Source organism: Glycine max, chromosome 1, assembly GCF_000004515.6.
Source record: "Glycine max cultivar Williams 82 chromosome 1, Glycine_max_v4.0, whole genome shotgun sequence".
NCBI classification, from domain to species: Eukaryota; Viridiplantae; Streptophyta; class Magnoliopsida; order Fabales; family Fabaceae; genus Glycine; species Glycine max.
In genome coordinates, this window is record NC_016088.4 from 18864559 (window position 1) to 18889606 (window position 25048).

General features: G+C 32.3%; 2 protein-coding genes across 4 annotated transcripts; one reads left to right on the top strand and one right to left on the bottom strand.

Annotated features, from left to right (window-relative positions):
- Positions 1–3347: 3347 nt before the first annotated feature.
- LOC100526854 (CASP-like protein 4) lies at positions 3348–4929 on the bottom strand. Its single transcript, NM_001248118.2, is given in 3 exon segments — positions 3348–3697; positions 4487–4598; positions 4698–4929. Coding segments are annotated over 3 exon segments (558 nt in total). The 5' UTR covers positions 4886–4929; the 3' UTR covers positions 3348–3439.
- An 8313-nt stretch (positions 4930–13242) lies between these two features.
- Positions 13243–24808, top strand: LOC100820295 (DNA repair protein UVH3). 3 transcript variants are annotated; one of them, XM_006573158.3, is made up of 19 exons: positions 13243–13439; positions 13529–13779; positions 14485–14636; positions 14715–14804; positions 14952–15066; positions 15335–15412; positions 15697–15875; positions 15960–16083; positions 16607–16684; positions 16770–16823; positions 17447–17631; positions 17838–19524; positions 20729–20923; positions 21009–21094; positions 21340–21631; positions 21738–21874; positions 22516–22600; positions 22777–23340; positions 24031–24808. In XM_006573158.3, exons 1-19 carry the CDS (start codon positions 13352–13354, stop codon positions 24694–24696), a joined length of 5106 nt encoding a protein of 1701 aa, XP_006573221.1. In that variant the 5' UTR covers positions 13243–13351; the 3' UTR covers positions 24697–24808. The 3 variants fall into 3 exon arrangements, with proteins under 3 accessions (XP_006573221.1, XP_014629463.1, XP_006573223.1); XM_014773977.3 differs by lacking the exons at positions 13243–13439; positions 13529–13779 and adding an exon at positions 13792–13931; XM_006573160.3 differs by lacking the exons at positions 13243–13439; positions 13529–13779 and having other exon boundaries at positions 14497–14636; positions 14735–14804.
- Positions 24809–25048: the final 240 nt, after the last annotated feature.

Consider the following 25048-nt stretch of genomic DNA (forward strand, 5'->3'; position numbering starts at 1 on the left):
GCAATAAGACAAGAGTGGCTTTTGAAAGAGACTCAAAATGTATACTCCCTATTAGGCTATTTTTTATAGCAAATGACATGACAATTTAGTTTTTAATTTTCTTTTGAAAATCAAATCATTACATCAATATATTTGCAATTGTTAGTATTTTAAATTAGAGAGTAAGTATACTCTGTTTTTCTTTTGTCATAATATGCAATTGTAGTTCAATATACAATTGGTTCTTCTGAACGCTTCTAATATTTTAGGTGCAATAAAATGATAAAAAAAACACATCGATTATCACACAAAAATCTTCTTAAACTGCGTACTGACATTTAAGAGGCTCTTAAAAATGACACTTGAGGAAGATTGCATTGGTAAGTATGAGCAATTTGATCAATATTTTTCTTTCCTTCATAAGGTTTTCTATGCAAATCTTTAGTTGGAAACTTATATTAATTGTGCTTCATATAACCTATTCAATGTGGTTCTACTTTCATTTTATTTATAAGCTTTTCTATGTTATTATATATGATAAACCCTCACTCCTTTATTTTCTAAAATGTCTATACGTGTGTGGCCTACTACACACACAACACACACGTACCAGATAATACTATTGAATTTATAAATGCATTAGGTCAATTTAGCTTGTGACTATTTTGATCTATACATAACAATAGGAAACATAAGGAACCCCCCATCCCCATAGTTATTGGTGGAAGTGATATATTTCATATAGGTGATAAGAATGTCAACTTGGCTAATATTTCATACCAGTTCTAAAGTTATAGGATGTGAATTCCTGCTCCTTGGTTCCCTTTGTGTGTCGTGTACTATCTAGGACATAATTGATTCTAAAGCTAGCACAAAATGTCACTATCCTAGACCATTTAAGGAAAGTCCATGACATTGAAAAGTCTACCCCTAGCACTCAACAATCCCTAGGTAGTGATAGCGGCGTCTCTAGTGGTTCCCTAAGATTCCTCTAATTGTTTTGCTAGGGTTTTCAAGCATTAGAGAGAAGGAGAAGGAATTAGAGCCTCCATTTCACTGTCTTTGTTTGAGGTACGTTTCTCTCACCACAGATACTATTTCGTAAATCCCAATGGTAGGGATGTGTGAAGATGAGTTCTAAATCTAGTGTTCAAATTTCACAATGATCCAATAGTTAACAAGTCTGTGATCATAGTTTTACTGAAACAGATTTGGGTGTATGTGGAAAAAAAAGAGCTACGTGCGAGGGACATTTCTCTCACCACAGATATTATTTCAAAAATCCCAACGGTGATGATGTCTGGAAATGTGTTTCGAACTTGGCGTTCAAATTTCACGACGATCCAACAGTTAAGATGTTCGAGATCATAATTTTACTGGGAGAGGCTTGAGTGTATGCGGGAAATATAGGGTTTTGGGAGGGGAATAAGAGTAAACAAATTTGAGTGGAAGAGAGAGCATAGAGACATATTGTAAATGTAAAACTGACTTAATATGTCTCTACTCATAGTTAGGATACTCTCAGCCTATTATTTATTCTATTTTTCTTTATTTTATTATTTTACAAAAAAGAACATTATTTTACTTCCTATCAAATGAATAAATAAAATATCTTTTTTTTATTTTCTAAGAACATATATTTATTTTATTTACCTTAAAACCATTATTTTAATTAATAAAACTATTTCTCCTTAATTACAAAAATTTCATTATTTTCCTAAAACTCTATTTATTTTTAAATAAAATCATTTTTAATTTATTTTATGAAAAATGAAGTGTTACATAGAGTGATTCAATGAGCGCGAGTACGAGTGAAAGAGATATGTTACACAAGATCATTTTTTCTAAAAATCGAGGTTGTTTTTTGAGGTTAACATCGTTTTTTCAAAAATCGATGTCAATAATCATCAAACATCATCAATTTTAATAAAAACCAATTTTAACCTCAAAACACAACATCAATTTTTTAAAACCAATGTTAACAATCTCTATTTATTTACAATTATGTCACCACACTTTTTTAACATTGGTTTTGATAAAATCAATGTTAAAAGTGTTTTTTCTAGTAGTGGTACCATGAACAAGCATGTGAACTCACAAATAAATTGATGCTAAATCCAGCTCTAATTACCAAATGGTGAGAACCATTTTTCATGGATCACATTTCAACATCTTAACAAACCCAAAATTAAAGGAAAATTTTGTAGAAGAAAAGGAAAAGCGGATTGAGGTGAGAAATGAAAATGAACAATATCACCATCCCTAAGGATCAATAGGTTGAGGAGAATTTGCTACAAAGAATAAGAATTTTGTGATAAAAATTTAGGGTTCTACAAGAACCAAGAGAGAACATTTCTCTCATACTTAGCATAAAGCTAAATTCTAATTTATTCCAAATTTAAGTCTCTCTGCAATGATAAAATTGTATGGTACATATAGTTGTCCAAAGTCATACAAGAGTCCTTAATTATAATGAACTCCTAATGATAATAATTATTTCAAGTTAGTGGCTTATTAATTTGCTAACAAGCCAACTACCACTCTTACTATGCCTTACTAAATATTACTACTTTATTAAAATAAAACTAAATGGTATACTGAAACCAAATATCACTTCTTTGTGACCAAGTTAATAAAGAGAGATAAGAGTTGTGTTATTGCAAGTTTGAACAAGTTGCTGATATCCTAACAAAATCTATGAAAAATCAAAGAATTAAGGAGTTAAGGAGAATTCTGACTACGGTGTCTTTAGAAACATTAAAATAAGGAGGAGTGTTGCTAAGTAATTCAAAGAGTTAACTCGTGTTAGTGGTTAACTCTATTAGGTATATAGTTAATTATAATTTTACTAATAAATGGTTAACATTGTTTGTTAAAGTGAATAACTCAAATTCTATTATGTTATTTGATGTAAATGATTTGTGTATAAATATTTATATGTAACCTACTAAACACAAGTGATTGCCTGATCAATAAGATTTTATTTCATTCCACTCATTTTCTTACCGTGTGTTCTTTCCCTCATCTCTAACAAGAATGATATTAATCCCTTAAATTTTTTAAAACAAAATTATCTTGTATCCCGTAAAATTTAACCACATACATGCTATTGGTTTAAAAGTGAATTCTTGAAAGTTTTTCGTACCAAATAGCAATGTACGTGTAAGACAACAGAGGCATTCACCATCTATCCCCTGTTTATTTTCCTGACCACAACAATACTTTGGGCCATTTTCAACACAGGAATATCATACTTCAAGCAAAAGGGATACCAAAATCTAATATAGCATTCATAGAATTTAAAGAAGCAAAAATTACTATTGTTGATGTATACATATTATTATTATTATTATTATTTTTTTTTTTTTGCCATGTATGTTTGCAATCTTAGTATTAGAGATACTAGAGCATCATGGAAACAAATCCCCTTCAAGACCCAAATGAGCAATCCTAAGTAATCTCAATCTCCTTGCACCTCTTGAGAATTGACAAAAGGAGGATCAAAGACACTAAACGCTCGAAAAGCTGAAATCACGGCTATAACAAAGAAGCAGCAAAATGTGATCGTATGGAGTATCAAAGCCAACTTGACTTTGCTGCAAAAACTGCCATAGGAACTGCAGGCTTCACTCCAAGAATCTTCCTTAGCACCATTGTAAGCCAGGTAATACATCTCCATTACTGCAGCAACTGATGTGATCGCTAAATATGCCACAATCTGTGAGAAGGATCAATTCTTAGATGCGTTAATAAGCCTACAGATCCTAAAAGCTAAAATCTAAAAAAGCTAATAAAATAGCCATATAGAAGAACTAAAGAATTGATACTCGGTATAATTTTTTCTATTTTAGTAAAAGAAATAACAAGCCCAAAACAGCCTAGGAGCTTCTTTATGAGAAAAATACAACAAAAATCAAACCAATTCATCATCAATTTTTTTCTCCTTAGTATCCTTAAGGAGAAATGTTTGAATATTATCGATTTCAACATGCTAATCAATAAGTTGCAGTATCCATATGGGTTTGTAGATTCTTATTATTTTCATACTTTATAACTCAAAACATGAAATATATGTTGTCTTGGTGAGATAGTCATCATTAATAAAATTATATTTTATCACAAAAAATTAATAAGTAGCAATACTTGAAAAGGGGGGAAGTTTAATTTGTATACTACACCAGACATAAGAAAAATTGACCAATTTGTAACGTTATCGTTTTATATAATGTGAGGATAAAGCAAATTTTCATTAGATATAACCCATGGTGTATATAAACTAAAAAAAAACAAAAAAAAAATAAAGAGAATTGGAAATAAGCTCTTGAAAATAAGAGTGTCTAACTCAGTTAGTAGAGCATGATTTAATAAAGTACTTGTTTCAATTCCTTCAGATAAATTTTCTTTTTTTTTTTAAAAAAAAAAAAGCATTGTAGGTTGAGGTCTCTAAATTTAATGCTTGTTTCCCTGTTTTATGAATGGAACAAAGGGTAAACCAAAAGAATCAAACCTGATCAGAGACAAAGAAAATCCAAGCTTTGGATACAAAACATCTGACCAAGGAGCAAGCTGCAGCAAGAAGAGCATAGCAAGCACAGAGGGCACTGACTAAAACCATATACCTGTCGAAAACAAATTGTAAATTCAGTACTGCTTCCATACCACAAAAGAATTTAAAATAATCAGTGACTTGAAAGTTAAGATTCAAATGTGGTTCTTACTTTAGAGCAGAGAGGTTGTTATATTTCAGCATTCCATAGCTGCTGTTGTCCTCCTTGTTAGTCACAGTGATCCACATGGTTGCCACAGATAGAGGAATAGCACAAAGCCTCAGAGAAGAATCAAAAAACCAAAGCATTGGAAGATGGTGATTCTTCCCAGATGCACTATCATCAATATGTGTTCTCATATTTTATATGCAATGAAATTGGTTGAGGGGTCTCAGTTTCACTCTTAGAACAAGCACTTAAGTTTATTTGGAAATTGGTACATATATATACATTCATTCACACACGGGTTCATCTTAGTGGGGTTGGTGAGGATAGTGGGAAACGCTTTTCCAGAGTACTTTGTTGTTGTTTTTATCATGTCCCAGAAAGAAATACCACGATTGCTTCCACTTCCCCATGGCAACGTGGCCTTTCTCTCCTTTTCTAAAGATAATAATATAATTCATGTTCATACTTAATTAGCTAGTCCAAAATGGGTTTGATAAAATGTAAAGTTCATTATGCCTATTTATAATTATTAATGTAAATATTCCTGTAAAAAAAATTACTAATGTAAATAGTTCTAAAACATTATTCAACCTATATTTGTTTATACAAATAAATCTTATAAAGTTTGTCCACAACAACTAATATTTTTTTTATCAGCAAACAATATTAATTAATATTTAATATGTTATATTAGTGGAGGATTTGAATCCTTATCCCTTCAACCATTAAAAGCTCATCCATCATCCATCCATGCCATCTTATTTTTCTCTAAATATATTCATATGGTGATAGAGGACGAGCCCTGGTGCAGCAGTAAAGTTGTACCTTGGTAACAGCCTCTTTGCATATGAGCTAGAAAGCTAGAAACAAGCTAACTAATTTAATTCAAAATATTTGATAAGATTAATTGATAAATTAATTGATATATGTCAAATGTCATAAAATCACACATTTAATATTTTTAATACTTTTATCTATAATAACTTATCATCTTATAATCTTATAATGTAGGATAGTTATTTTTAAATTTTATATTGTAAAAATGATAAAATCAAATTTTCATTTTTAAAGGTAAAATAAATTAAATAAACTTTATTAGAATTATATTGTTTAAAATTATTTTTTAACATTTAAATACTTTACTAATAATATTATTTTAAAAAAATGAAAAAGTGTTTTTCCTTATAATTTTTTAAAACATTCATTTTTTATTTGTAAACAAGAATTTGAATGTGTATATCTCACTTGCATGATTATAAAAAAATAGATACAAGAGTTTTTCAAACAACCAACAAAAAAGTAAGAGGATTTTTAAAATTCAATAAAAGGATAAGAGAAATTTCCAATAAAATAATACAAATAAAATTGAAAAAAAATAACTAATAATTTATAAGCAAACTTATTTCAATGAGCTTATCAAAATAAATTATTTAACGTAATTTATTAAAAATAAGCTATTAAAATAAACTCCTGTATCAAATAAGCTTCCTTTGTTCAAAGAAACTTATAAGATGTTCAAAACCAACTCCTGTATCAAATGAACTTCCTTTGTTCAAAGAAACTTATAAGGTACTCAAAACCCTTGTCAAACATAAAATCGTGATTCAAAATACCCATTTTAGTGGTTCAAAGATTTCGAAGAAAATGGCCGCAAACATTTCAAGATATCAGGCTATTAATTAAATTACGGCAACGTAGAAGTTTATCCAGTGATATCATACTTCATCATTTTTTTTAATACTTAAAACATGTAAAATAAAAATTTAAAATACTTCATAATTAAAGTTTAACTTAAATATATTTTTAATTTGTCAAATGTGACTCATTTTTTTTTAATCTTTTAAATTTGAAGTTCATTTTTTAGTTCTTGAAATTCGCAAAATATTCTTTTTAGACTTCTACAAAGTGTGAATTAAACAGAAAATAAGATATTTATGATTTTTGGTACTTTTTATTTCCATCATTTGATTTTCTATTTTAATTTAAAGTACAATTTCCTGGTTGTTTGGAATTGTCAAAATTAAGTTAATAAAAAAATTAAAAGCAAATTTTAAAGCAATTAATGAGTTTTTAATGTTTTTATTGATTTGATTATGACGATTTTTGATCACCCGAAGTGTATTTTAAAATGTAAAATGGAAAATCAAATTTTGGCGATCAAAAGTTGTTGTAAATTATTAATCTCTTATTCCATGTTCGACTCATGTTGTGCATAAGGACTAAAAAGGGTATTTTGACAATTTCAAGAACTTAAAAAAAAACTTAAAATTTTGAAGACTTTAAAAAATGAATCAACAACCTTAAAGGACTAAAAACAACCAAAGTGTCAAAAGTTGTCCTCGTCGATTGATATCTTGAAGTTTTAGTAATTTTTCTTGTTTTTGGCCACTTCATTAATGCATTTGAGGACCGAATCAAGATCCAAAAGTTGTCTTAAAAATTTCATTGACAAGAAAACTATGGGAAAAAACATTATTCTAATCAATATAACTAATACACATAATAGTCTAGTTTCCCAAAGTTGCCCTCATGGATTAAAATCTTGAAGTTTTAGTAATTTTTTCTTGTATTTGGCCACTTTGTTAATGCGTATGAGGATCGAATCTAAACTCGAAAGTTGTCTTAATAGCTTCATTGACATGAAAAATACTAGAAATAAATATTATTTTAACAAAAAAAGCTGATACACATAAAAGTCTAAGTGCCAAAAGTTGTCCTCATGGATTCAAACTTGAAGTTTTAGTAATTTTTTCTTGTATTTGGTCACTTTATTGATGCATTTGAGGGATAAATCTCTGACACCCTCTACCCCACACATATAGTACTAATAATAAAAGAAATAGGAATGTGAAATTAATTAAAAGTTTTAAAACACATTTAAATAAAAAAAAAATTCAAAGGATAAAAGACTAACATTCCCTTTTCTAACATCATAATAGAACTTGTTCAAATAAATAATAAAATCATATCGGCCCAAAATAAGGTCGTCCAAGACTTCATGCAATTAATATAGAAATTTATACCTCAATATCACGTCTTATCAGAGCATTGTGTTTCAGCGTCATCTAGTATAAGGTTCTCCATAGTCATCTACCTAACTATCTCCTGCCACAAACACAAAGTTTGAGATCATCACAGGATCCAAACACAGATAACACATGGGAAGTGAGTTATCACATTCCTAACTAATAGAGAGAAATGAGACAACATAGATATAAAAAGGATTGAAATATTGAAGTTTTAATCATTTTTTGTATTTGGCCACTTCGTTAATGACTTAAGAGCCGAATCAAAACCTGAAAGTTATCTTAATAGCTTCATTGAAAAGAAAACTACGAGAAAGAAATATTATTTTAACCAAAGTAACTGACACACATAATCTAAGTGTATAAAGTTGTTCTCATGGATTGAAATCTTGAAATTTGAGTAATTTTTTTTGTATTTGGTCACTTTGTTAATGAATTTGAGGGCCAAATAGAGACCTGAAAGTTATCTTAATAGCTTCATTGACATGAAATCTACAAGAGAGAAACATTATTTTGACCAAAATAATTGATACACATAGCAATCTAACTACCAAAATTTGCCCTCAATTTGAAATCTTGAAGTTTTAATCATTTTTTTTGTATTTGGCCACTGCCTTAATGACTTAAGGGCCAAATCGAAACCTAAAAGTTATCTTAATGGCTTCATTGACATGAAAACTACAGGAAAAAAACATTATTTTAACCAAAATAACTTATACACATAACAATCTAAGTGCATAAAGTTGCCCTCATGGATTGATATCTTGAAGTTTGAGTAATTTTATTTTTTGTATATGGTCACTTTGTCAATGAATTTGAGGGCCAAATAGAGACCTGAAAGTTATCTTAATAGCTTCATTGACGTGATATCTTTGAGAAAGAAACATTTTTTTGACCAAAATAATTGATACACATAACAATCTAACTACCAAAATTTGCCCTCAGATTGAAAATCTTGAAGTTTTAGTAATTTTTTCTTGTATTTGGTGGCATTGTTAATGCGTTGGAGGGCCAAATCGAGACCCAAAGGCAATCTTAATGGCTTCATTGACATGAAAAATATGAGAAAGAAACAATATTTTAACTAAAATAACTAATACACAAAATGGTCTAAGTGCCCAAAAGTTACCCTTGTGGATTTAAATCTTGAAGTTTTAGTAATTTTTTCTTGTTTTTAGCCACTTCGTTAATGCGTTTAAGGGACAAATCAAGACACACAAATTATTTTAATGGCTACACTAACATGAAAACTACGAGAAATAAACATTATTTTAAACAAAATAACTGATACACATAACAGTCTATGTGCCTAAATTTGCCCTCGTGAACTGAAGTCATGAAATTTTAGTAATTTTTTTTTGTATTTGGTTACTTCATTAATGAATTTGATGGTCAAACATATCGAGACCTGAAAGCTATCTTGATAGCTTCATTAACATGAAAACTACGAGAAAGAAACGTTATTTTAACCAAAATAACCTATACACATAACAGTCTAACGAGCAAAATTTTCCTTCATAGATTGAAATCCTAAGTTTTAGTAACTTTTTGTTGTATTTGGCAACTTTTTTAATGCGTTTTAAAGTTGATCGAGACCAAAAAGTTGTCTTAACGGCTTCAATGACATGAAAACTACGAGAAAGAAACAAAATTTTAACCAAAATAATTGATACACATAACAGTGTAAGTACTAAAAATTGCCCTAATAATTGTTAGAGGGATGAATCGACAACCACAAATTATTTTAATGGCTTCATTGACATGAAAATTACAGGAAAAAAACATTATTTTAATCAAAATAATCGATACACATAAGAGTCTAAGAGCCAAAAGTTGCCATAAAGGATTGAAATCATGAAGTTTTAGTAGTTTTTTCTTGTATTTGGCCACTTCGTTATTGAATCTGAGGGCCCAATTGAGACCCGAAAGTTGTCTTAATAACTTCATTGACACGAAATAAATATATTTTAACCAAAATAACTTATACACATAACAGTCTAAATGCCAAAATTTTCCTTCATAGGTGTAAATCTTGAAGTTTTAATAATTTTTTCTTGTATTTGGCGACTTTGTTAATGCGTTTGAGGGCCGAATTGAAACCATAAAGTTGTCTTAATGGTTTCAATGACATGAAAATATGAGAAAGAAACTATATTTTAACCAAAATAACTAATACACATAATAGTCTAGGTACCAAAGGTTGGCCTCATGGATTAAAATCTTAAAGTTTTAATAATTTTTTCTTGTTTTTAGCCAATTCGTTAATGCGTTTGAGTGATGAATCGAGACCCACAAATTTTTTTAACAGCTTCAATGACATGAAAATTATTGGAAATAAACATTGTTTTAATCAAAATAACTAATACATATAAAAGTCTAAGAGCCAAAAGCTGCCCTAAAGGATTGATATCTTGAAGTTTTATTAATTTTTTCTTGTATTTGGCCACTTTGTTAATGCGTTTGAGGGCCTAATCGAGACCTGAAAATTGTCTTAATGGCTTTCATTGACATGAAAACTATGGAAAAGAAACATTATTTTAACCAAAATTATTGATACACATAACTGTTTTAGTGCCTAAATTTGCCCTCGTGGATTGAAATGTTGAAGTTTTAGTAATTTTTTTGTATTTTCTCACTTCTTTAATGAACTTGGGGGCCAAATTGAGACCTTAAAGTTATCTTAATAGGTTCATTGCCATGAAAACTACATGAAAGAAATATTATTTTAACTTAATAACTAATACACATAACAGACTAACTACCACAATTTGCTCTTATAGATTAAAATCTTGAAGTTTTAGTAATACTTTTTGTTTGTAGCCACTTCGTTAATGCGTTTGAGGGATGAATCGATACTCAAAATTTGTCTAAATGACTTCATTGATATGAAAACTACGGGAGAGAAACATTATTTTAACCAAAATAACTAATACACATAACAGTCAAAGTGCCTAAAGTTGTCCTCATGGATTGAAATCTTTAAGTTTTAGTAATTTTTTTCTTGGTTTTAGCCATGTCATTAATGCGTTTGTGGGATGAATCCAAACCCACAAATTGTTTTAATGACTTAATTGTCATCATGGACTGAAATCTTGAAGTTTTATTAATTTTTTCTTGTATTTAGTCACTTCGTTAATGTGTTTGAGGGACAAATTGAGATCCACAAATTGTTTTAATGGCTTCATTGACATGAAAATTATGGGAAAGAAACATTATTTTAATCAAAATAACCGATACACATAAAAGTCTAAGAGTCAAAAGTTTCCCTAAAGAATTGAAATCATGAAGTTTTAGTAATTTTTTTTTTGTATTTGGCCACTTTATTATTGAATTTGAGGGCCCAATCAAGACCCACAAATTGTTTTAATGGCTTTCATTGACATGAAAATTACCGGAAGCAAACATTGTTTTAAGAAAAATAACTGATACACATAATGGTCTAACTGGAAAATTTTGCCCTCATAGATTGAAATCTTGAAGTTTTAGTAACTTTTTCTTGTATTTGACAACTTTTTTAATGTGCTTGAGGGCTGAATCGAGACCCAAAATTTGATTTAATGGCTTCAATGACATGAAAACAACGAGAAATATTATTTTAACTAAAATAACTAATACACATAACAGCCTAAGTACCAAAAGTTGCCCTTATAGATTGAAATCTTGGAAGTTTGAGTAATTTTTTCTTATTTTTAGCTACTTCGTTAATGTGTTTGAGGGACGAATCGAGATCCCCAAATTATTTTATTGGCTTCATTGACATGAAAATTAAGGAAAAGAAACATTATTTTAATCCAAATAGCTAATATACATAAAAGTCTAAGAGCCAAAAGTTGTCCTAAAGGATTGATATCTTGAAGTTTTAGTAATTTTTTTATTGTGTTTGGCTACTTTCTTAATGCGTTTGAGGGCCCAATCGAGACCTGAAAGTTGTCTTAATGACTTTATTGACATGAAAAATACGAGAAAGAGACATTATTTTGACCAAAATAAATGACACACATAACAGTCTAAGTGCCAAAAGTTGTCCTTAATAATATTGTTAAAATTATTCAAATACAAGATTTACACACTTATCATCCCTTTAGTAATTTAGTGGTATTCTTTTTCTATAGTCTGTAATTTAGATAATTTAAAATATTAAAATAGAAAAAAGAAACTAAATTCCTATTTTCAACGATGTTAAAAATGCCTACTTTAATGACGGTTGTTTCAACATTAGTTCCAAAATTGATGTTAAAATGCTTCGAGATTTGATGTTAAAACCCTTTTATGTAATATTGTTCAAAACTTGCAAAAAATCTCATATGCATAGGTATGAGGCATCCCTACTTTATTCCCATTTTCGTTTGTTAACTGAGTGTTCTCTTCTCTTTGTTTTTGAACTTTTGACTAAGAGACCAAAAAGAGAAAAATAAAAATACTAATTGTTAAACAGTGCACAGGACAAAATAAAATTATGGGAATACCCAAAATAAGTATAAATTGAAGAAGATAGAAAGACATTGCAAGCCAACAAAGACCAAAAAGAGAAGGAGGATATAATTTGCAACTCACATGTCATTTCCAAGTATGCCTCCATGATTGTTGTTATGAAAACCATACAAAACCCTCATCCCTCTCTTTAATGCTCAAGCAGTGTACAATTTATAGATGCAGGAACCTAAAACAAAGAATAATGACTCACAACAACATTCGACCTTATTTCAAATCAAAGTGGATCATCAATTATGGTTATTAACAAATATCTTATGAAAACCGTTTCAACAGGTATTGAACAACAGTTATACTAAAATGTGGCCCAAGCAACTCTGATGGGGTAAATTGTAGGATGCTCTTGTGGTTCCCTCCTTTCCAACTATCTCACCACCATCAACATGTAGCCACATTTTAGTGAACGGAAAGTTTTAAAAAAGGAGAAGAGATAAAAGAGGAGCCAGGAGGCTAAATGAATAGAAAATATAACAGTTGTCACTTACTCCATTTAATTTGCGGATGGAAAAACTGTGAAGCACGAAAGAGTGTGGAGTTAACATGTTATGAATTTAACTTCTCACAGAAAAAAAAAAAAAAAAAACTTCTCACGCACAACAATTGCTTCATTTTTTTTTTCTTCTATTTTATCCTTTAATTGATGCATGTATAACAACTGCAACAAGGAATCGCAAAATAATTGAAGAACAAAAAGGTCCAAGTACATGTGTACACCTGACACACGGATATCCCCTTTATATATATAAATATTATATATATGTATATTAGTATATATATATATACACACACACTAGTTGTAAACTACCCCGTTTCTTTTATTTTTTTAGTTTTAGATTAAAGACAAAAAATAATTAAAAGATGTAAATAATAATTACATTGAAAGAGTTATTTTTTCTAATAGTTGTTTGATTCAAAGGTTATTTTCAGAAATAGTTAGAAGATAAAATAGTATAAGAAAATGTATAAATTAAATATGAGTAGTTGTTTTTATTAATAGTTATAAATAAATATAAAAGATGTTTTAGAAAACATTGTAGCAACCGACTTAAATCATGAAGCATATTGATATCGGCCTGGCTGTTTGGCGCGATAAAGACTGCTGACAGGCGATTGAAGCACAAGAAGCCGCGCTGCAACACAATGGGAGTCCACGGTCTCTGGGAACTCCTCGCCCCCGTCGGTCGCCGCGTCTCCGTCGAAACCCTTGCCGGAAAAACCCTAGCCGTTGGTACTCCCTCAAACCCTAATACTTTCTTTCTCTCTCTCCCATTTCATAAACAAATAACCGACTTTTTCATTTTTCTCGCATAATTTCAGATGCGAGCATATGGATGGTACAGTTTGTCAAAGCGATGCGCGACGAGAAGGGCGAAATGGTTCGCAACGCCCATTTGCTGGGCTTCTTCCGTCGCATTTGCAAACTTCTTTTCCTCCGCACCAAGCCGGTCTTCGTCTTCGACGGCGGGACCCCTGCCCTCAAGCGCCGCACTGTCATTGCACGCCGCCGCCAGCGTGAAAACGCCCAAGCCAAAGTCCGCAAAACCGCCGAGAAATTGCTGCTCAATCATGTACAATACGACCTTTTGCTTTTCGTTGTTAACCAACCAACCGTGAAGCTATGATCACTGTTTTTCCCTATTATTCATCGTTGGGTTCCAATAGAAGGAAAACCGTTACTTCACATTCGCTTTGAAGTAGAAAAAATATTGGATGGATGAGAGTTGAGTACAATTTGTTTATTCACTTTTCGGGTATTTCTGTAGTAAGAAAGCAGAGTTATAAGTAATTTTCCACTCTTTGCTGCGATGAGTGACGATAGAAAACTTCTCTTTCTGCTGACTTCTGACTCTCCTAAATGATTGTCCATGTGTTGTTGGTGGTGCAATTTGTTTATGTTTCTTCATCTATTGCACGCATGCATGTTGTGAATATTGTAGTGTGTGGAAATGCGTGTTGATTCGGTAATTTTGAGGGACACGTGCTTGTTACTGTGATACTTGCAAAGTGAAAAGAATTCAATTACATTAGCCTCATGTTGGATTGTATAACATTTGTGATTTAATGGGCCTTGGATATCTTAGGGTAGCGAATTTGGATTTTCATTTTCCGCTCTGCTTTCCTACATTACTATCAAACAAAGAATTGTTGTACCATTTATGATAATGGGTGAACAGATATAGCATAAAGTGCGTTTGCATTCTATCTATTGTATTGGTTATGTGTGGCAGTCTTAACTTTTGTTATTCTCTGTTTCTTTTTTTTTTTTTTTTCAGTTAAAGGCATTAAGGTTGAAGGAACTGGCTGATGATCTTAAGAACCAAAGGATGAAGAAGAATAGTGATACTAAGGGTCAGAAAAAATCTAATCAGAAGGACTTTGTTGGAAGTGATTTAGGAGGAAGTCATGTGAAAGAGCTAGATGAAATGTAATCTGCATATGCTGTCGTAAATCATAGTTGCTTCTTCTGTCAGCGTTATGCTCATTATTTGAATAATTTATTTAGGTCTGTGGCTAAATATGCAGCTAAGGAGGACGGAAATTCTTCGCAGGCAACAATATTGACTACTTACAACCAGGAGGAACTTCATGAAATGTGATCTACCTTTATATTTATCCTAAATAAAGGGGATTAAAAGCCATGAACTATCTTTTATATAAGTTGCATAAAATACTATTTTAATACAATTGATCTTGAATATAACTGATAATTTGTCTATAATGTTTGGTTGAGTTGATTTAGGTTGGCAGCGTCTATAGCTGCAGAGAAAAATGGCATACATGCCAGAAAAGGAATGCCGTCTATTGTAATTAATCCTTTAGAGGAGGAACGTGATGCAGACGAACAAATTATATTGGTAAATTTGCAAATGTAGAATGATGGAATGGTTACAAGTAGCAATTGCTGTAATGTGATTTTTCTATTATTTTTGTTTAGATACTTTTTGTTTCTTTATCAAAACCCATACATTTCCAAGAGTGTAACAATAGAGTCATTGTGGGGGAATGAGACAATATTTCATTTTTGTTTGTTGTTGTAACATCCTTATTTTCTTTGTTAATGCTAGTAAATTTATTGATATTTCAATTATTGTTGCTTCATCTAAATTTTTTTTCTCCCCTCAGCCATCAGTAAATGCAGAAGTTGATATGGCTGTATTAGCTGCCTTACCACAATCAATGCAACTTGATATTCTTGCACAGGTTAGATTTCACATATATAGATGATATTGTCTTCTGCGATGTACTTGGTCATTTTTCTTGTTATTATTATTAAGGTCCCCCCCGCCTTTTGACTACGACATTAATTGACAAGAAATAAGGGATCGGATAGAATGCTTTCAAGAATATTTTCTCGGTTTTTGGATAATATATGCGAGAAAGCATCATATGATATATTGGCATGCTCACAACTCATCTGTATATGATATATTGTCTTTCATTTGGTTTAGATGTAAAAAATGTTTTTGTTTCTTTTTTGATTTCAGCTTAAAGGAAAGAAAACCGAAGGACTAGTAAAGGAAGTTGACAATCAGAATCAACATGATGTCAATTATCGGGGCAAGGGTAAGGGGATTCTGCTCATTGAAGCTGACATGGTAGGTTGTAGCTCCAGACATGACAATGTTACATCAAGGAGTGACAATCAACACTCAATTGATGAAATGTAGGCTCCATGAAATGTCATCATTTTGGAATTATAATGCTTTTTCTTGTTTATTAGTCATGCTTGTTTTGATGGGTCTATTAGGTTAGCTGCATCTATTGCTATGGAGGAAAATGAAGAGTTAGTAAATAATACATCAACTTCTGTTGGGGCTTCCGCTATTGAGGAAGAGGAAGTTGACTATGATGAAGATGAAGAAATGATACTGGTGAGTTTATATTTCCAGACATGTATGTCTTTTTAGTTAGTTAATCTGCTGGTTTTTGCTGAGAGTATAGGCAACAACTCTTGGCCCGTTTCCAATTTAGTAATCTTAATATAGAAAACCACAATGATTCTGAACTGCACTTTAATATTAATCCTTTTGTTGGACTCAAGTTTGAACACACAAACTGGAAGATTTAATTGAAAGAGTTCTAGAATTAATCCATAATAGCACAGAACACTAACACAGGCCTAAGCTAGAACAAGGAGCCTCCTTCAAACAACAGTAATTTAATGCAATGAATCAGAAATCTGTCACATGGCATGTTTAAGAAATACACACATAGCTTCCATAAAATACATCATATCAGTATCCTACAGCTACTAAGCACACATAACTGGCATACAATACATGACATAACTGTCCTTTCACCTTTCTTCCCCAACTCCAAACTTAAAAGTTGTCATCTGATGTCTAATCTATGCATAAAAAATATGAAATAGTTTGTTTTGTTTTCTTTTCTCAGCCAGCTATGCATGGTAAAATTGATCCTGCTGTTCTAGCCTCATTGCCTCCATCAATGCAACTGGACCTTCTTGTTCAGGTAATTGAGTTCATAAAGTATTTTTTTAGAAAAAGTACCTTTTACATTTTATTCTGATATCAGTGATTGAATAATTATTCTGCAGATGAGAGAGCGTTTGATTGCAGAGAACAGACAAAAGTATCAGAAAGTCAAAAAGGTTTGTGGATAGAATTCATATGTAATTGATATATTAAAATGTAAAACATGTACCTTGTTAAAAATTGCAATTGTCATGGATAGTAGTTTACAATCTTTTGACATTGGTCCTCTGTGATTGTTAGTAAATGTTGGTGGCAAATGTATTCCTGTTAGTGGGTGCTAGGTGTTATCGAGACTTGTTTGTTGGTACTTAGGATGATTTACAGGTAAATAATCAAACTGGTTGATTGGCATAAAATACCGAAAATGATAATAAAATCATTGGGTTCGTATGGTGTACTGATTTGCAATTTTAGAAGTGGCAAAGCCATATTATTGTTAGTTATTTTTATTGTCCTTATAAACAGAACGTGAGAGTGTGGGATTCTGAATAGAAAACTCATGGCTTTTCTAGAAATTAGTAAATAGGGAAGTTTCTTCTTTTGTTACGGTATTATCATGAATCTAGAAACTCATGCTTCTTAATGTTCTATAAGTTATTTGGTTTGGCACTATGCTTTTGTTTGATGCCATTGATGCTGTTGTTTTTTTTAGTTCATTTTGGTATCAGCATTACTTTTCCTCACTTCTAGTTGTGATTGCGCACTGAACTTAATATGTCATTCAATTGGCTCGTTCCAGGATCCAGCAAAATTCTCTGAGCTACAGATACAAGCTTACCTTAAAACTGTCGCTTTCAGACGGGACATAGATGAAGTGCAGAAAGCTGCAGCTGTAGGAGGAGTAGGTGGTGTACAGACTTCACGGATTGCATCTGAAGCCAACAGAGAATATATTTTCTCGTCTTCTTTTACTGGTGATAAACAGTAAGTGACCTTATTTTCAATTATTTTTTGCTATCGATGAATAAATTGCTAGTCCTTAATATATATTAGCCTTAAATATGGTTGGGTGCTTTTCCTGTGTATTAATTTTTTTTTGAAAGGCATTTCTATGTATTAATTAAGTATGATGCCTTGTGGAATTTGAATGTTGACAACTTCCTTGCTCTTTTCATTCCTAAATATGTCAGAGAACTTACCTCCACCAGCTTAGAGAAAAATAAAGATACACAACAGAAGGTCCAGGGAGTACATCCTTCACAGAACCTTACAGATAGCATTGTGGCAGGAAATGATTCTAATACTTCAAGCGGATTGGTTCACAATGAACCTGGTGAGCCTGCTGATGAAAGTATTCAGACATATCTTGATGAGAGGGGTCGGTTTCGAGTTAGTAGATTGAGAGCTATGGGGATGCGTATGACCTGTGATATACAACGGAATTTGGATTTGTTGAAGGAGATTGAGCAGGAAAGAGCATATGTGAACAAGGCTGCGAATATTGGAACAGTGGAAAATGCTGAGAATAATGGTCCATATGAAAGTTCTGGGATCCAGCTTGTTGGTAAATCACAAGAGATGAATGTTGACTTAGTTGGACAGAATATGCAAAATGAACAAACAATGCTTGACAGAGATACATTGATAGAGATATCTTTTGAATATGATTGCAAGAATAAGTTCGCAAATGATGAGGATGATATATTTTCTAGTTTAGTAGGAGGAAATCCAGTGGCAATCTTTGGTGCTGATGATACTGCAGCAACCGAACAACCTTCTCATTCTGATTCAGATTGTGATTGGGAAGAAGGAATTCTCGAAGGTAAGAGTAATGCTTATCCTGAACATGACGTGGTAGAATTGAAGTCTTCTGTTGCAGATGATCATAAAAATAATGAAAGAGAAGTAGAATGGGAGGAAGGAGATTGTGATGGTGCTAACAGCACCTTACTGTCAGGAAAATTGGCATCTCAAGGGTGGTTGGAGGAGGAGTCTGATTTGCAAGAGGCAATAAGGAGAAGTCTTGAAAGTATAGGGGATATGAAACTTAAATGCATGCCAGCTGTAGATGAGCATTCAAATACTTATGAGAACAAATTGGATTGTGGTTTAGAACATGGTGATGATCTGTATTATTCTGACCCTGTGGATTTAAATGACAACGTTGGGTTTCTGAATAATAAAAATAGGGAAGACAGTACTGAAAAAAATGAATTACATGAAATTGAAGATGGAGATAAAAAGCATGATTTTGTTTCTGGCAATAATGAACAAACTTTCCATTTTCATGGAAGTCAGTCAAAGTCATCTGTGACTTTTAATTCCAATAACACTGAGATATTGATCGACACACCTTGCAGAATGGACAGTCACTCTTGTTTTGTAGATTCAATTTCAGATACAAATGTAATGACGAAGGACCTAGTCCCTATGGTTGCTGAGCAATTATTGGATAAACATGATGATGGTAAAGTGTCTTTCTATTGTGACAATACATCCAAGGTTGATCCAGTTGGTGCAACTGAAGAGGGGAAAAAAAACTATATTCAAGAATCTGAACCATTGAGTAATTCTACTGACACTACCAAACCTGCTATTTTGGTAGAGTCATCCTTGAAAGGATCAACAGAAGACCTTGATATTGAGCCAAAATTGCCTTCAGAGGACAGTAATAGAAATTTCTACGAGGAAAGGAATAGTAGCCTTGGCAATGATGTGGTTAACACCCCGGGACATTTTCCTGCTCATGCAGCTGAGGTTAGCTTGGAGGAAGAAATGCAAATTCTTGGTCAAGAATATATCAACCTAGAAAATGAGCAGAGGAAGCTAGAGCGGAATGCAGAATCTGTAAACAGTGAATTATTCACTGAATGTCAGGTGTGGAACTGAGACTGATCTAATTTGTATCATATCAAGGCTAATTATTAATTTATCATAAAAATTATTGCTGGAATTTTCATTCTTTTTTCTGCCAATTTACGATCTAATTTGTGTTATATTGTGTTAGAATTGATTTTAAATGAATTAATGTTGAAAGAGTTGATCTTGAAAAAATTGAGGCAAAGAAATTTTTATTTGGGAATGATATTTTAAAAGTGTGGCTAGAAGAATTAATTTTGTTTGGATGGTAAAGGTAGAATCACTTTTGAAGGGTAAATTTGTTTGTGTCTGGGAATGTTCATTTTAATGTGATTTTTTAAGAAGTAGATAGGATCTGTTTTTTTTTAAAGAGAAAACAGTTTAGACAAACACATAAAAAAAACAGAAAATTGCTTATTTTATTAAAAAAAGTGCTTTTCTTAAAAAATAAGCTTAAACAAATGAGCCCATAGATATTTTTGTGGATCTCTCACCTAAAATCAATTCTTTTATCAGAAAGTTAAACATGTCCGCTTCTCTCAATCAATTCTAGTTGTGTCAAAATTGATTTGAAAACTTTAGAAGGCACCCAAAATAGGTCATGATCCTTAATAAGGAGATTACTCTTCATCATCATCATCATCGTGATTATTATTATCTTAATCATTGCCAAAGTTAAACATCTTCTTAGTGGTTCACTACTTCTCTCTCGTGGTTCATTACGCCTCAAGCTGAGGAAGAGCCAATGAGTCACAACTTTCAACATTATCTAACATAAATGAACACATTATATTGTTTGTTATGCACGGTACTACACTCACTTTATTGCATAAGATCTTAAAATTCTCATTTTAGTGGGTTTTTTTTTTTCTGCACTCTTAATGCACCAGTTGACAAGTAGCGAGTTGGATGCTGGTAAAGAACATGATTAGTTGACTTTGGCATTGTCCTTCTATTTTACATTTTAGTGTGGTGGTTTTGAAATATTTATAGCTCTGGCTGATGTGTTAATTGAATGATTAATTGAAGTCATGATCCTTAATAAGGAGATTAATCTTCATCATCTTCATCGTGATTATTATTACCTTATGAACACTTTTGCAAGTTTTCAGATTACACTATGTCTTTATATATTGTTTTTCATTCACATATGCCATGATCAGTAGTGATTTTCCAGAGCTAAGTATTTTGATCCCTTTCTGATGCATCTGATACTCTGTAGGAACTACTGCAAATGTTTGGCTTGCCATATATTATTGCTCCAATGGAAGCAGAAGCTCAATGTGCTTATTTGGAACTTGAGAAACTAGTTGATGGTGTTGTGACTGATGACTCTGATGTCCTTTTATTTGGGGCACGCAGTGTTTACAAAAATATATTTGATGACCGCAAATATGTAGAGACATACTTCATGGAGGTTAATATTTGTTAAATGCAGTAGCTGTGAATAAATTTCTGTGGTAAAAACTTTGTATACATGATTTTCTTTATGATTGATTCAGGATATTGAAAAGGAGCTTGGATTGACCAGAGAAAAATTAATACGCATGGCTCTACTTCTTGGGAGTGATTATACTGAAGGTGTAAGGTGTAACAACACTTACCTTGTTCTAGTGTATATTTTTGGCTAGTTATTAGTGAACCAAACCCTTTTGCATGAGATGTTGCTAAACATCTATATCTGACTTTTCTTTGTCCAACTTGTAATAATAGGATATTCAATAGATGTCTTTCTTTCCTTGTATTTCTTTGTAGTAGGATTTCTGTGGTATTATATATAGGTTCTGCATCTATGAACTTGACTAGATCCTTTTGTGTTGCATGCTAATGTAGTGGGATTGGCATTGTTAATGCTATTGAGGTTGTGAATGCATTCCCTGAGGAAGATGGCCTCCTGAAATTCCGGCAATGGGTTGAGTCACCGGATCCCACCATCCTTGGAAGGTTGGATGCAAATAGTGGTTCAAATTCCAGAAAGAAAGGGTCAAAAATTGAAGAAAAGATGAATTCCTCAAGTTGCAATGTTAAAGAGTCTGCGGTGATGCAAAACATCTGCCATGCTCAGGAGCAAAATGAGTTGTCAGATTACATCCAAGAAATAAAACAAACTTTCTTCAATAAGCATGTAACTGATTTCCTTCCTTTGTGCTCTCCAGTAAAATAATGAAGGATAGTTTTGTATTTATTAGAACATGTTTGTTTGTGACTTTCTTTATTTTCTTTTTTAATAGAGAAATGTTAGCAAGAATTGGCACATTCCTTCTTCTTTTCCAAGTGATACTGTTATATCTGCTTACTATTCTCCCCATGTTGATAAATCCACTGAGCCATTCACATGGGGAAAGCCAGATCATCTTGTTCTTCGAAAGTGAGTTCATATGTTTATATACTTATTTCGATAAATTTTATTTCTACTAAATGGCCATTCAGTACATTGATAATTATATACAACATTGGATTTGCTTCGAAAAGATAGCATATAGTAGGTTAGTCTGTCATTTCTCTTCATCTATTGAGCTAGTGATGGTTCTGTTCATCAACTGCTTACTGTTCCATTGGTAAGGTTTATCTTGCTTGATGCAGTACCAGGCCTTTAGGGGGTTGGGATTAGTTGAGTTTTAAATTTTCCTTTAAGGTATTTTGGTGCTTTTCTTTGGATGGGTTTGAAAGTCGATAATTTGTTCTGTGTGAGCACTAGGACTTGATAAACTTGCAGTGTTCCCCAATATTGATTCATGCTTTTCTTTCAAAGTTAGCTTTGATTCTTTGGATGGGTTTTAAAGTTGATACTATGTACTATGAGTGAGCTCCATAAACTTGGCAGTCTTCCCCGATATTGGTCCATGCTTTTCTTTTAAAGTTATAAATCTGAACATGATTATCGCATATCTTTACTTGAGACACTATTGATCTCACTTTTGGAATTTACTTAATCTTTTTCTAAACCTGTATTTAATTTAATATGTATGTCTATATTTTCTGATATTCTGAGTTACTTCCTGTGCACAGATTGTGCTGGGAGAAATTTGGGTGGACTGGCCAGAAAGCAGATGAATTGATCCTACCAGTCTTAAAGGAGTATAACAAGCGTGAGGTTATTTTGTTTTATTGATCTGCTCCCCCTTTTTACTGACTGTTTTATATTTTTATTGTATTAAAAGTTGAAATTAATATGATCACTAATCAAGCTTTCTAATTGTTGATTGTCTAGTGTCTTCTCAATTCTTATTATTATGAATATCCTGATACCAGTTTAATCTTTTAATGTAGACTCAATTGCGGTTGGAAGCATTTTACAATTTTAATGAAAGATTTGCAAAAATTCGTAGTAAAAGAATTAAGAAAGCGGTAAAAGGAATCACTGGTAAGCAGCCTTCAGATTTGATAGATGATTCTGCAGAAGAGTTCTCCAAGAGTAGGAAGACTGGGAGAGAACCTGAGGATATCACATTGGAGACTTCAAGGGGAATAGAGGGAAATCTTGAGGGTAGAAGGAAATCAAAAATAAAACAGTCAAGGAAGAATGATACTGTTGCTAAGGAACAGTCAAAGAAAAAGAAAGTCAATGATGATCCCTCTTCAGCACCTGGTACATCTGAGATTGAGAATTTACAGCCAAGTCTGCAGATAGAAGAAGAGCAACATGATGGTAAGGCATTGATTCGGAATAGAAGTGGCAGAGGAAGAGGTAGAATTATGGGAATAAAAAGAGGAAGGGATAACAAAGGTCTCAGTTTTCAATCTTGCGAAACTGAAGCCTCATCTGGTAGCAGTGACATTGATGATCATGGGCCAAGAGTGCATGTGGATAGAGTTCCAAAAGATGTGCGAAGGGTGAACCTTCATTCCGATTTTTCTGATTTATAAAATGAAAAATATATAGGCTCTGTTTGGATAAATTTTTCTAAAAGTACTTATAGGAGAAAAATATAAGATAAGATCATTGAGCTTTGTCATAATCTATAATAAACTTATACTCCTTAACTTATGTGAGAAGCTCAATTCATTTTACCTTATTTTATTCTCCTACAAGTACTTATAGAGAAGTATATCCAAACAGGGCCATACAGTGTTCATTAAGTTGTTTCTTTGTTGGCAACCTTCCTTAATTCTTAATCACTAATAAAGAAGTAATAATCAAATAGCTTTGATTTGGTGCTTTCAATCATTTTAACTTCATGAAATGGTTCTGTTAAAAGGTCCATAATTCTGTTAGGTGGTAAATCAAGATAAAAAAAAAGAAAGGAACCCTACATTCTGATGAACTAGATTTACACCCGTTGTTACTTGTCAGGATTTGATCTTAATTTGATTGCTTATATTATAAGTGTTTCCTTAAGAGAATGAGAACGAAATTTTTTTTTCTGGTAAAACAGAGGCATCATCTTTAATCTGTTAAAAACCAGAGAATGAAAAAATTTCTCTGGTAGGTTGATAACATGTGAAGATAATTGAATGTGATCTCATTTGCCTAAAAATCTGAAAGAATAAGAATGTTTCACTTACAATTTGTGTACTTTACAGTCAATGCGATCTCGGAAACCTGTCAACTATTCTTTCAAAGAGCCTGAAGATGAAGATTCTGATGATTCATTTGATCGGAGAAATCAGACTGGTCCAATAGAAGAAAATTTATCTCATATTCTTGGTGCTTGTGAAGATGGTGCAACAGATTTCAGCATGGCGAAAGAATGCAGTGCAATGAATTTTCCTCCAGAGGAGAACTTGCCTACAGACTCCCTTGAGTCAGGTGGTTGGTTTTGCACAGATGCCGGTGAAACTTGTCATCCTGGTACTGGCAATCAGGACTCTTCTGATGACTACCTTAAAATGGGAGGTGGATTCTGTTTAGATGATGGTGATACAGGTGTCAAGCAGGATACAAGTGACAATGTCGATACTGCTACAGTCGATTATAATGCAGACTTTCCACACGGTTCTGATTATTTGGATGAAACTAATCGTGATAAAAGTAGTTCAGATATATTATTTTCTGGCGCTGAAAAGCCTGAAAATGGGATACAAGGTGGAGGGCCATTCAATATAGAGCCAAATGACCTTGCAAGTGCTAGTAGTTATGATCATTCTGATATAGCGGTCTTGAAACAGGAGAATACTCGCAACAATAGTGGAGCCTCCACTGGAGCATTTAGTGCCATGCCGTTTTTGAAGAGAAGAAGGAAAAACTGAAACTTTTCTAACTTTGGATGTCAGGCTTGTGCACATATTTGTCAATCCTCCAAATTGTTTATATTTTAGTCATGTATTTTCTTGTTCCATTTGAATCGATTTTTTGGAGAAACGTTGATGACTCTTATTCCACATATATGTTTATTAATGATGACTCTGATGACAATCAAATATTAACACCATAAACTATCAATAACATTAGACAGTGGTGGAAAATGAAAATAAATGATGTGCTGTTATGGATGAGCAGTAACTGACTGACCATCAAGGGTAGGGTATACACACTATCTCCCTGTTCGTGCTTGCGTGTTCACCTAATCACCTGCATATGCGTACTACTTGTTTAGTGCTT

What these genes read in the sequence shown, in the direction of transcription:
- LOC100820295 (XM_006573158.3), top strand. Translation starts at nt 13,352, where the DNA reads ATGGGAGTCCACGGTCTCTGGGAACTCCTCGCCCCCGTCGGTCGCCGC. An exon ending in GTGAAAGAGCTAGATGAAAT is followed by an intron (nt 14,637 to 14,714) that starts GTAATCTGCATA and finishes TAATTTATTTAG; the next exon opens with GTCTGTGGCTAAATATGCAG. An exon ending in AAACTTTCTTCAATAAGCAT is followed by an intron (nt 21,632 to 21,737) that starts GTAACTGATTTC and finishes CTTTTTTAATAG; the next exon opens with AGAAATGTTAGCAAGAATTG.